Consider the following 11,279-nt stretch of genomic DNA (forward strand, 5'->3'; position numbering starts at 1 on the left):
TAATTATGAATGTATAATTATAACAAAATTATAATTATACAGGTGACATAATATAAACAAATAATTATGAATGTATAATTATAACAAAATTATAATTATACAGGTGACATAATATAAACAAATAATTATGAATGTATAATTATAACAAAATTATAATTATACAGGTGACATAATATAAACAAATAATTATGAATGTATAATTATAACAAAATTATAATTATACAGGTGATACAGCTTTACTGTTCTTTACTCGGATGAAACCATTTGTTGATGTTCGTGTATCAATGGGTTAACATTGTCATGAAATACGTTAAAAATAAATACAAATAGGAAGTCTATAAAAAATCGCATAAATAAAAACCCATGACATGTATGTCTAAATATTAACTCGTATTGCCTATGAACTCGTGTAAAACATGTCATTATTAAAAAACTACATTTCGTTTCATAATTGGATCTAATTATTATAATATACTAACATAATGCTTGATGTAATAAATATTTATATAATATATCGTCTAATTTAATTACGTCAAATTTATATTACATACCCTCTCACCCATTGATACATTGATAGTATCACCTCATAATTATAATTTCACATAGAGTGAGTCGAATATTTTGAGCCAGGGAGTGTACTATATACCTAAATCAATTGTTTCTTTCCAACCGTTGCTATGGAAAATAATAATGATAATTGAAACTTGAAACTCATTATTTGTGTAAACCGTAAGAAACCAAATTCGACTTCAGGAGTTGGGGAAGATTTAATAATCGATGTAAGTGAATGCAAAATATATCCCTTATAAAGTAAGTTCACAAAAAAGATTGACAATTTGGCCAAGATGTTCCGAATCTTATTTGTTAGCAATTTTGAAGCTTGGCTTAGTGTTTCCTTATACAGCAACGATAAAAGTTTGAAAAATTATTTAATACAAAAAAATATAGGACTTTGCTTATTTGGCGAGAACACACAAAAAAAGGAAAGATTGGCATTACAATCAGGCGCTATTAAAAGAATTAAATAAATTTTAAACTTTTTATTAAAATTTAGTATAAGCACAAAATTGTTACTGGGACCAAAGTATGCGCTTTTTAGTCAAGTCATCTATCAACTTTTTCGATATCCTTTATACGTATTTTTCTGAAACTATTTTTAAATACGGATTTGAAATACTAAATACGGTAAGCAAAATATTGAGGTTATTTGGTAGTTGATTTTAAGAACCTTGAAGTTTTAGTTTTGAGTCTTCGATAAAATTTGAAAGGTTAAAGAATATGCCTGTTTTTTATCTTATTTGTGACAGTCTTCTTTCTCCCCCCCCCCCCCCNGCAAAATAAGTATTGGTTTGGACTTCATGGCGTCCTCACTTTTCAACTGCAATAATCAAAAGTAATAGTAATCAGTGTGCATGAGTTACTATGGCGACTACTGCAGTTTGATCATTTTTTTAGAGTTCTCTTTTTTCTCACTTTTAATTTTGTTATGCAATAAATGGGTGAGTTTATTTTTGAGACATGGGACCAGAGAGATCCCATAAATACTTCTTGAGTTTTGAATAAAAGAGAATTTCATCATTTGAACGATATTTTTGTTTTTATTGTTTTCATTAGGAATCAGAAACCTGCAGTTCTAACTGGATCGTTTTCAATACTAAATCGGGTGAATATCACACATTAAGAGGGTCCAACCTGATGGACATGGTCCCAAAAGTTCGAGTTGAAGCAGGAAAAGAACGATGCCAAGGCCTAAACTTACCGAGGCTGAAAAAGCCAAAGAGAGTAGACGGGAATACCTTAAGCAAAGTGGTCGGCAAACTTATTAGCCAAAGAGCCAAATATGAACATTACAACAATTTAAAAAAAAAATTGGGAGCCAAATCTGCTTGTTTAGTAAACTTTCATTACACTAAATAAGTAGTACACTAAACAAAATTAAATTTCATACTTAATAAATATTTATTAATGCAACAATGTGCTTGCATCTCCTTGGAAAGTTTGAGTAAGTCAGGTTTGTACGTTATTGTCTTAGGCCAAGTTATCATCAATAAGAAGACTTCTCAGTTTACTCTTGATAATGTTCATGCTTGAAAAAGATTGTTCGCCTATATATGTAGCTTTTTCAGCTGATCGTTAAGAGTCAGTCTCCAAGCTTTGATCACATGTCTTCTTCCTCCACATCACAATATAAAATTTTAATTACCTATCAATCTATTAATTTAAGCAAAAAAATTATACATGCTCTCGATTTATAGGGGAATTTATCAAAATAAGATGTAATTTTCTTCTTACCAAATTTTTTTTAAATGAAAGTATTATTGCGCCTTCCGTGGATATTTGTGCCAGAGCCGCACTTAAGGAGCCAAAGGGCCACATGCGGCTCTGGAGCCGCTCTTTGCCAACCACTGCCTTGAGCATTACACACAAACTGGAAAACGAAAGAATTCCGTTCACAAACACAAGCATCCCTCACAAAAGTACCGAAGTGGTTGACAGAATTGAGCCCTACCGAAGAGCGAATGGTGACTCTCAGAACCCCTTTCATGCAAATATGAGAACTGGATTTTGATCACTAGTTAGGGATAAAAGGATCCATTGCCATCGTACCCAATGACTCGCACATGACCGTAGACTGTCTTCCAAGCAATATAAATGATTCTATCAGTATTCATGTAAAATTGAAAAAAAAAATCTAGCTTTCAAGTCATATTTCATGTATGAAGTTGTGAATCCGAAACGGGTGTATGATGTATCTTACAATCTCCATCAAACACCAATCCGAAAATGTTAGTATTGATCTCGATTGGCTGTTCAATGTCTATTCAGTCATCAAAAGAATTGATGCAGAATGTGTCTGAGCTGAATTTAAATATGTCTGCGAAATTGTGTACTGAGTATCCTTTCCAAAAACAAAAAAAAAATTTAACTACAACCATTTTGCTAATGGGTAACCTGCGATCGCCACAAGGCAATAACAATTTTCTCCATTTTTTTTTTTTTTTTTTTTTTTTTTTTTTTTTTTTTTTTTTTTTTNATATATATATATATATATATATATATATATATATATATATATATATATATATATATATATATATATATATATATATATATATATATATATATATATATATATATATATATATATATATATATATATATATATATATATATATATATATATATATATATATATATATATATATATATATATATATATATATATATATATATATATATATATATATATATATATATATATATATATATATATATATATATATATATATATATATATATATATATATATATATATATATATATATATATATATATATATATATATATATATATATATATATATATATATATATATATATATATATATATATATATATATATATATATATATATATATATATATATATATATATATATATATATATATATATATATATATATATATATATATATATATATATATATATATATATATATATATATATATATATATATATATATATATATATATATATATATATATATATATATATATATATATATATATATATATATATATATATATATATATATATATATATATATATATATATATATATATATATATATATATATATATATATATATATATATATATATATATATATATATATATATATATATATATATATATATATATATATATATATATATATATATATATATATATATATATATATATATATATATATATATATATATATATATATATATATATATATATATATACACAGAGAGAGACGTTTATTGCTATTACTATAACAAATATTCTCGGATAAGAAGAGATTTAAAAAAAATCCCTGGGTTAAATTTAATCGGTTAGCAATAACTTGTTAATGTTCAAAACATTAATTTCCAACTCATATGACAAAAAGGAAAGAAATTATCAACCATTTTTCTTCCTTATTTTTATCATTTGTTTTTTATACCTGTATAAACTATTTTTTCCCCTTTTATTCAGAAGAATCGCTTTTAAAAGATAGGATTTGTTTCAAATGAGAAATTGTTACGCATTGCGAGAATAAGTCTTGTGAACAAAAGGTCTCTCTGTGGAAAAAAGTGAATATTTACTCAGCTGTGTCAACAACGACGTCACTGTGACCACGACGGAGAATATATGTGATAAGATAGGGAGGGTGGAGGTCACATGACGAGTAATACACCTGCCGGGAAAAGTATGCTTTATTCCAAACGCGAAAAGAAAAACGATTTATTAATGCTGGATGCTGCGGATTATATTAATCCGGAATTACCTGAAAGCAACAGCCAAGAATGTGAGGAGGAGGAAAGCTTTTTTGTTTTTAACTGCTTTACATTTTCCTTTTTTGATTTGATTGAATCCAGGAGAAAATTTATTTTTCGTGTGCTCTTTGAAATAAATTGCAAAAAATATTCATCTTTAATAATAATAATTTCCCATATACCAGAAGAAAACGATTTGGCTTTTTTTTCACTATTGATACTGGAAATCGTCTGATACTGGAAATGTATCGCTTTTCTCCTATTTTCAAAATAGAAATATAAAATATATATATGGATTCATCAGACAAATACTTCTTTAAGAAAACAGATGACTTATAGAAGAAATAAATAGTGTGATTTAACTGACAGAGGAATTTTTGGAAAAATTCTGATGCTTTCGAAGTATTTTCCCTCTCTAGAATCCAATTCTTTAGAATTATCAGATTTTGAAACATCGCAGGTAAGAACTTCCGATGAATTGTTAAAACTTGGTACTCCAGAAGTCGAATCACTCCAAGAAAATAACAGAACTTTATTAGCGAAAATTAGTCATTTTAATGATGCGAGTTCTAACGAAACTATATTTACTTCCGAAATCACGAAGCCACCGCCAACGTTCACACCTTACGCTATAGCCATCATCTTTGGCGTGTTTCTGATCATCATGGCGTCAGTTTTTATTTATTATTTATGTCGTTGCATGGCACGCAGAAAGAAGCGAGAGAACCAACTAGCCGAAATAACGCCGAAATCACCAGATCCGAGAATGGTCGGAATTAAAGCGAATCAACCAATCCAGTTTGTGGTGCCGACGACTATACTCGTCGAGAACACTGAAGACTCTATTTCTGAAACAGATTATTCGTCTAGCGGTGCTTTACCCATCGTTCTAGGTGAAAGAAGAAAGTCCAAGTACCATATAAATCCCGATGATTTGCAACATGGATTGTACGAGGGAGTGAAAGCAGCGACAGAAAAAGGAAGTTTTCTCGGTGATTTGGGTAAAGTGGGTTTCTCGTTTTGTTACAACTCTCTGCGTAACCAACTGATGGTGAAACTCATCGGCGCCAAAGACTTACCGTGTCATTTTTTAAAGACAACAGCGAATCCGTGCGCTAAAATGGTGTTACTGCCAGAGAGGACTACAAAATACATGTCCAAAATACAACGGAACACTATAAATCCCATCTTTAACGAAACATTTGCCTTCAATGTCAGGCAAGACGATCTTGCTGAGAAAAAAGTGAAAATATCCGTTTATGATTATGATAAATTTTCTCGTAAGTGTCTGATTGGACAAGTGGTTTATTCCATTCAAGATTCGACGATTAAATCAATGATCACGGATACATGGACTGGAGAATTATGGGTGGATTTAAAGCCCGAATCATCTTCTACGGTAAGAAAAATATTTCTTAATTATGTTTGTCGTGATCACGGATATTTGTTGATTATATTTGTTAGATGCTACCTTTTTGTATCTTATTCCAAGTTTCTTAAGAAGATTTGTGAGAAGTTAATTTTTTTTTAAACGCGCCATTCATAAAGTTCGCGTCTCATTTTTTCTTTAAATTTTTAAAAATTTATCGTCTGTCATTAAGCATAGAATAAATTAAAATAATTTTAACATTTGCAGCTTGGAATGATAGCCTTCTTGCATAAAATGCTTTGAAATTTTAAGATTTTATTTAAGCAAAATACATATTTATTTTAAAGAATTTCTTGCAATATTGGTTATAACCCTTGTTTGCGACCCACATTTGCAATAATTAATCTGATTTCTGAAGAAGAAAAAAATGAACGTATAAATGTTTTTTAGTTTGCTGTCATTAAATATATTATTTAATGAATAACTTTGTAATTTTTCAAATGTATTTTTCTTTTAAAATTTAATGTAATTGGTAACTTTCTATCTCTTGAAAAAATTTTAATTTTGTAGCATTGGAATTAAAAATAATAATTTTAGAAATCTCTTTAAAAAAGCCATTTTAATCTCAACTACAAAGTTTTACATATTACGAAACATTGCAATTAGTTTATNTATACATCTATAAGAGAGAGTGAGAGATAAAAAGGTAAGATGTAACGACGATAAGATGCTCTGATAAGACGTTTACAAGTTTAAAATGGTATCAAAAATGCTTAGAATTTCTTTCAACGACTTCTAATGTTTTGTTACGTTAATGTTTGTTAATTTTCTTTAGAATGACGTTAAGCATTTGAAATCTAATCATTGAATTTTTTGTTAATGCTTCAGCAACATAATATGCCTGTTAATGTTTTCAAAAAAATGTGAATTTATCGAAATTTTTCAAAATTTTCTGGATTTATTAAAATTTCACCTAAGACAACCTAACAATATGAATAGTAACTATAGTGTTGTCAATCAATTCAGAAATACCAAAGCTCATGGCGACACATCAGAGAATTATATATTACAGATGATTCGATATTAAAAAAAACAATAAATCGATATTAGAACTACAAAATGATTCGATATTTAAAAAAACAATAAATCGATATTAGAACTACAAAATGATTCGATATTTAATAAAAAACAATAAATCGATATTAGAACTATAAAATGATTCGATACTACGAAAATATTGTAAAGCTGTTGCAAGAGGGAGCAGGGCTCGTAAAATACGATCGAAATCTGCGACCCATAAACTTTGAGTAGAGACAATAATTTTTGCTTTAAAATTATGATGTGACATTTTTTTATAGTTCAATATTTATGTAAAAGAAAACCAGTTTGACAATTGAACTCGATGAGATATTTATTTTTACCATCTTTCCTCGTATTTTCAACAACTATAGAAACATCCTCTACTTTCCTTATCTTCGGATTCCTCAAATTCCCGATTTTCAGTTTGGTAATAAAGTGTTGAAAGGATGAGAAATGCTGATCATGTAGAAAATAAATCGTTTATAATAAGTGAGAATTTGTCGAAAGCCCAGGGCCCGACTTAGCCTAACAGAGGTCCGGGGCAAAAACTTCTTTGCCCCCCCCCATCTGCTTCAGTAATGAAGAACGAAACTTTATGGAGGTATTTAAATTTTTCGCCTCATTAAGGATAACATAACAAGAAAATGGACTAATATAATAGATATAAATTACCCCGGTAACTACCCTTGTCTTAGTCAGCCTCTTCGAAAGCCACATGAATTTACCAAAAAATTGGTGCAAAATCCAACAGACGTGGTCAAAAATCCAGTTTTAATTAATCATTTGCGGGATTTCGTGTTTCTTGATAGTTCCGATGTAAAATAATTGCCAAAATATTTATTTTAAAAAAGCATGCATTCACGACCCAATTCGAGCACATCGAATGCGTGCGTCGAAATATTATTATTTAAATTTCATTTACGATTATATTTGCACAAAATCGAGCTTTTAATATGTAGCAAGATTTCTTAAAACTATTTAAAAGGGCTGGGATAGCCTGGTTGATAGGGCGCAGGACCCATGTCCAAGAACTCGCGGGTTCGATCCCCGGAGGCCAAAGTCACTATCTGCTAGACCCCGTCTAGCAGATAGTGACTGATGCACGTTAAATCTGTCGAGTCGCAAAGTCCTCCATGTTCCCATAACAAATCAATACCTCTGGGGGATTCAGAAGTTTGCTCGTCTTCTGGATTGGTTCAAAGTGATAAGACTAAGGAGTTGAACATTGGTAGTCGTAAACCCAAAATTGGGTCGGCTGTTTTCAAAGACGGATATATATATATAAAACTATTTAGAAATCTATATCAGCATTTGCTGAAAAACCAAATGATTTAACGATGAAAAATCAGAAGACTCATAATATGCGTGATTTATGTGTCATAATAGTTTCGATTTTAAAATATCAGGATTTTAAAATGACGTTGAAATCCATGGGTATGAATCATGAAAAAAGTTTTTTCGAATAACAATGTGAATGAATAACGTTGCAAATCAAACGCGTGGATCTAAATACGGGATTCGAAATTCACTTGTGATAATATCTCAATTAAAAATACAAATTTTTCGCAAAATAAATAATGTAAAAATCGACATAGAAAAAAAAAAAATAATTACCGACATAAAAATCGACGGTAATTGTTGAAACGATGAAATCGACATAGAATCCGTCAAAAGATCAATGAAATGTTCGGGATTTCCGTTTCGTGTTCATTTGTTCTAAAAAAAATAGGAAAACGCATTAGATTCAATAATATTTCAGCAAAATAATAATATGCCTATCTTTTTATTCGCAGTAATTGCATAATTTTTACGCAAAGATTCGTGATTTCGGAATTTTCTTTCAAAATTCCCGCGAACTGGAAAGTTTTAACGAAGTTGCGTCCCAATTTATAAATTTGCGTAAAAAAATACAATAAAAAAAACACTATAAAAGACTTTATTCCATGTAATTTCAAATTCTGATATAATATGCATATTTAATTGTAAAAACATTTAATTGAATATACATAGATTTTTTGAAATTTCCTTCAAAAAATTGTATAGCGTTTTATTTTGTTCTAATAAGAATTTCATTCATTTGTAAGAAGCATTTCAAGGGTAAGGATCGGCCGGGTTAGACTAAATTAGCGGGACACACAGGGAAATTTTGGCTACTCATTATTTGGCGTAAAATTTTAGATTTTTTAAGAATCTGTTTATCATTTAATTAAAAACAGCTTTCATGTATTTGTTTTTATGATATTAAATGCATGATTTTTTGTTTGATAATATTGAGAATCAATCAATAAATAAAGCTATCATATTTTTTCCCCCTGAATTTTATTTTTTCTCATAATGTGCCAAAAAATTTTTTTTTTTCCCATGCTTATTTAGATTAAGATATGCATTTTATTATCAGTTAACATTTATCCTTATTCAAAATTTTATCTCCCTGATTGATTCTAAAAACTAATCTTACGTTCACAATACTTATTTACTCACTAATATCCAAGAGTAGTTAATTTATACCAAACATTAATAAGTTGTATCAAGGTTTTTCTACCACTTTAGCTTTAAATACGATTTCAGGCCCAAAAATGTCATTAATATAGTCTGAACTATCTTTTTCCTCCTTTTTTATGAAACTTAACTCTGAAAGGATATATTAAATAGAAGGTATACCAAAAAGCCAATCAAGGAGTTCGAAATGGCTTATAGGATCATTTCAGGCAACGACTTTGCGTAGAACTGAAATTACGTGTTTGGTAGTCCCTGGCCCAAATTATTAAGACCACTATAGTGCGACGAATAATTTGGCCAGGCTATTTTGTAAAATCTTAATTATCAGGAGATATAGCTGTATTGTTTTTACGAGGTTGAAAACGGTTTGTGCCAATAGGTGAACATTGTAATGCAATACGTTAAAAATAAATACAAATAGGAAGTCTATAAAAAATCACCCGAATAAAAACCCACGACATGCATGTTTAACTATAAAAGTATCGCTTATAAACTGATGCAAAACATGCAATTATTAAAACACTGTCGAGCATCTAATTACTTGGTCTAATTATTATAATATAATACCTGATATAATAATTATTCTATATTTATATAATATTCGCGATCGCAACGAACTATAGGGGGCGTTGTTGTATGAGACTAATACTTGCGATTTCGAAATGAACAGTCATTCATTTACTCTGGAGACGTCTTTAATGTAGCGTGTAACATTGTAACGTTCCTTCTTTATCGTGNACTATAGGGGGCGTTGTTGTATGAGACTAATACCTGCTATTTCGAAATGAACAGTCATTCATTTACTCTGGAGACGTCTTTAATGTAGCGTGTAACATTGTAACGTTCCTTCTTTATCGTGGCTTATTAAATTTTAAAAAGAAAAATGCTTGATATCCTTTCTTAAGCAAGCGAAAACAAAATGGTATCTCCTTTTATTAGAGAAGGAATATCCAAAACACATCGGAAAAATATTTGTACATAAACCAAAAAAAATATGTATATTCTTATAAGAGTTAAAACCTAATGCCCGAGAAATAATTTTACTGAATTTAATGATGTAACATGAAAGGCCTATTTAAACTTTACATTCCATAGTTTTAAGAATCATATTACTTCAAAAATTAAAATGAACAATAAGTATACACTAGGGGGCTCCGCCCCCTGCTCGCTACGCTCGCCAACCCCCAGAACTGCTACGCAGTTCCATTGCATATTGCTTCGCAATCTTATAAAAACATTTTAACAAATTTAAATTTTAAAATAAAAATGCCAGATATTGAAATCAATTACTTAATGAAATTTATACACTTCTCTGCCCCCTTCACAATTTGATTATCTTTTCTTCATGTAGCTGAGAAATTTGGAGCTGTAGCAGAGAATATATCTCAATAAGAAATGCTTTCCCGTTTAGAATTCCGCCATTCATTTCTCTGACGTCTGCCAGAGATATTTCGACGCCTGATAGCAGGCATTTTATTTAGGCAGCAGGCACTAAATAAATAAAAATAGAACTAAATAACTAAGATATCGTTTTAAATCTCAAATCAAAATAATTGTTTGTAGAAAGTTTGTTTTGGTTTGAATATTCGCACGTTTGTTTTGGTTTGAATATTCGCACGATGCCATTGCCATTCTATTGTAACGAAACAAAAAATTTATCATGAAACTAAAAATTTATCAAAGGAACTAAAGATATTGAATTCTTTTTTTAAGAAATTCAGTTCCGTTTTTTTTTATCCACTCTTATTTTTGTTTATCAATCTATTAATTCAGAAATGCTTTAAATCAAACGATGCTTACGGAAACAATGCTTATGCGAACCACCCGAAAAATGATTTGCTGAATTCTCATTGGTTGAAACTAAATTATTAATTTTATTAATTAATTAAAGGAAATTTTCATAATTTAAGACCTTATTGCACATCTACATAACAATACCTTTAAAACGACACCTTATTTGTTTAATTCTGTTGCGTAGTTTGGGAGTTTTTAGCGAGACAAAATATTGCTAGCCTATTAATATATAGAT

The 11,279-nt window shown here is 29.2% G+C and overlaps 1 protein-coding gene across 2 annotated transcripts in view; it reads left to right on the plus strand.

Moving 5' to 3' along the window:
* The first annotated feature begins 4,095 nt into the window (after positions 1-4,095).
* LOC107438588 (synaptotagmin-1) overlaps positions 4,096-11,279 on the plus strand; it is a 17,479-nt gene continuing 10,295 nt past the window's right edge. For both annotated transcript variants that reach the window (XM_071178158.1, XM_016050904.3), the window contains exon 1: positions 4,096-5,701. In XM_071178158.1, the coding sequence (XP_071034259.1) occupies positions 4,694-5,701 (1,008 nt within the window). In that variant the 5' untranslated portion in view covers positions 4,096-4,693. The remainder of the gene's footprint in view (positions 5,702-11,279) is intronic.

This window comes from Parasteatoda tepidariorum, chromosome 3 (assembly GCF_043381705.1).
Source record: "Parasteatoda tepidariorum isolate YZ-2023 chromosome 3, CAS_Ptep_4.0, whole genome shotgun sequence".
Taxonomy (NCBI): domain Eukaryota; kingdom Metazoa; phylum Arthropoda; class Arachnida; order Araneae; family Theridiidae; genus Parasteatoda; species Parasteatoda tepidariorum.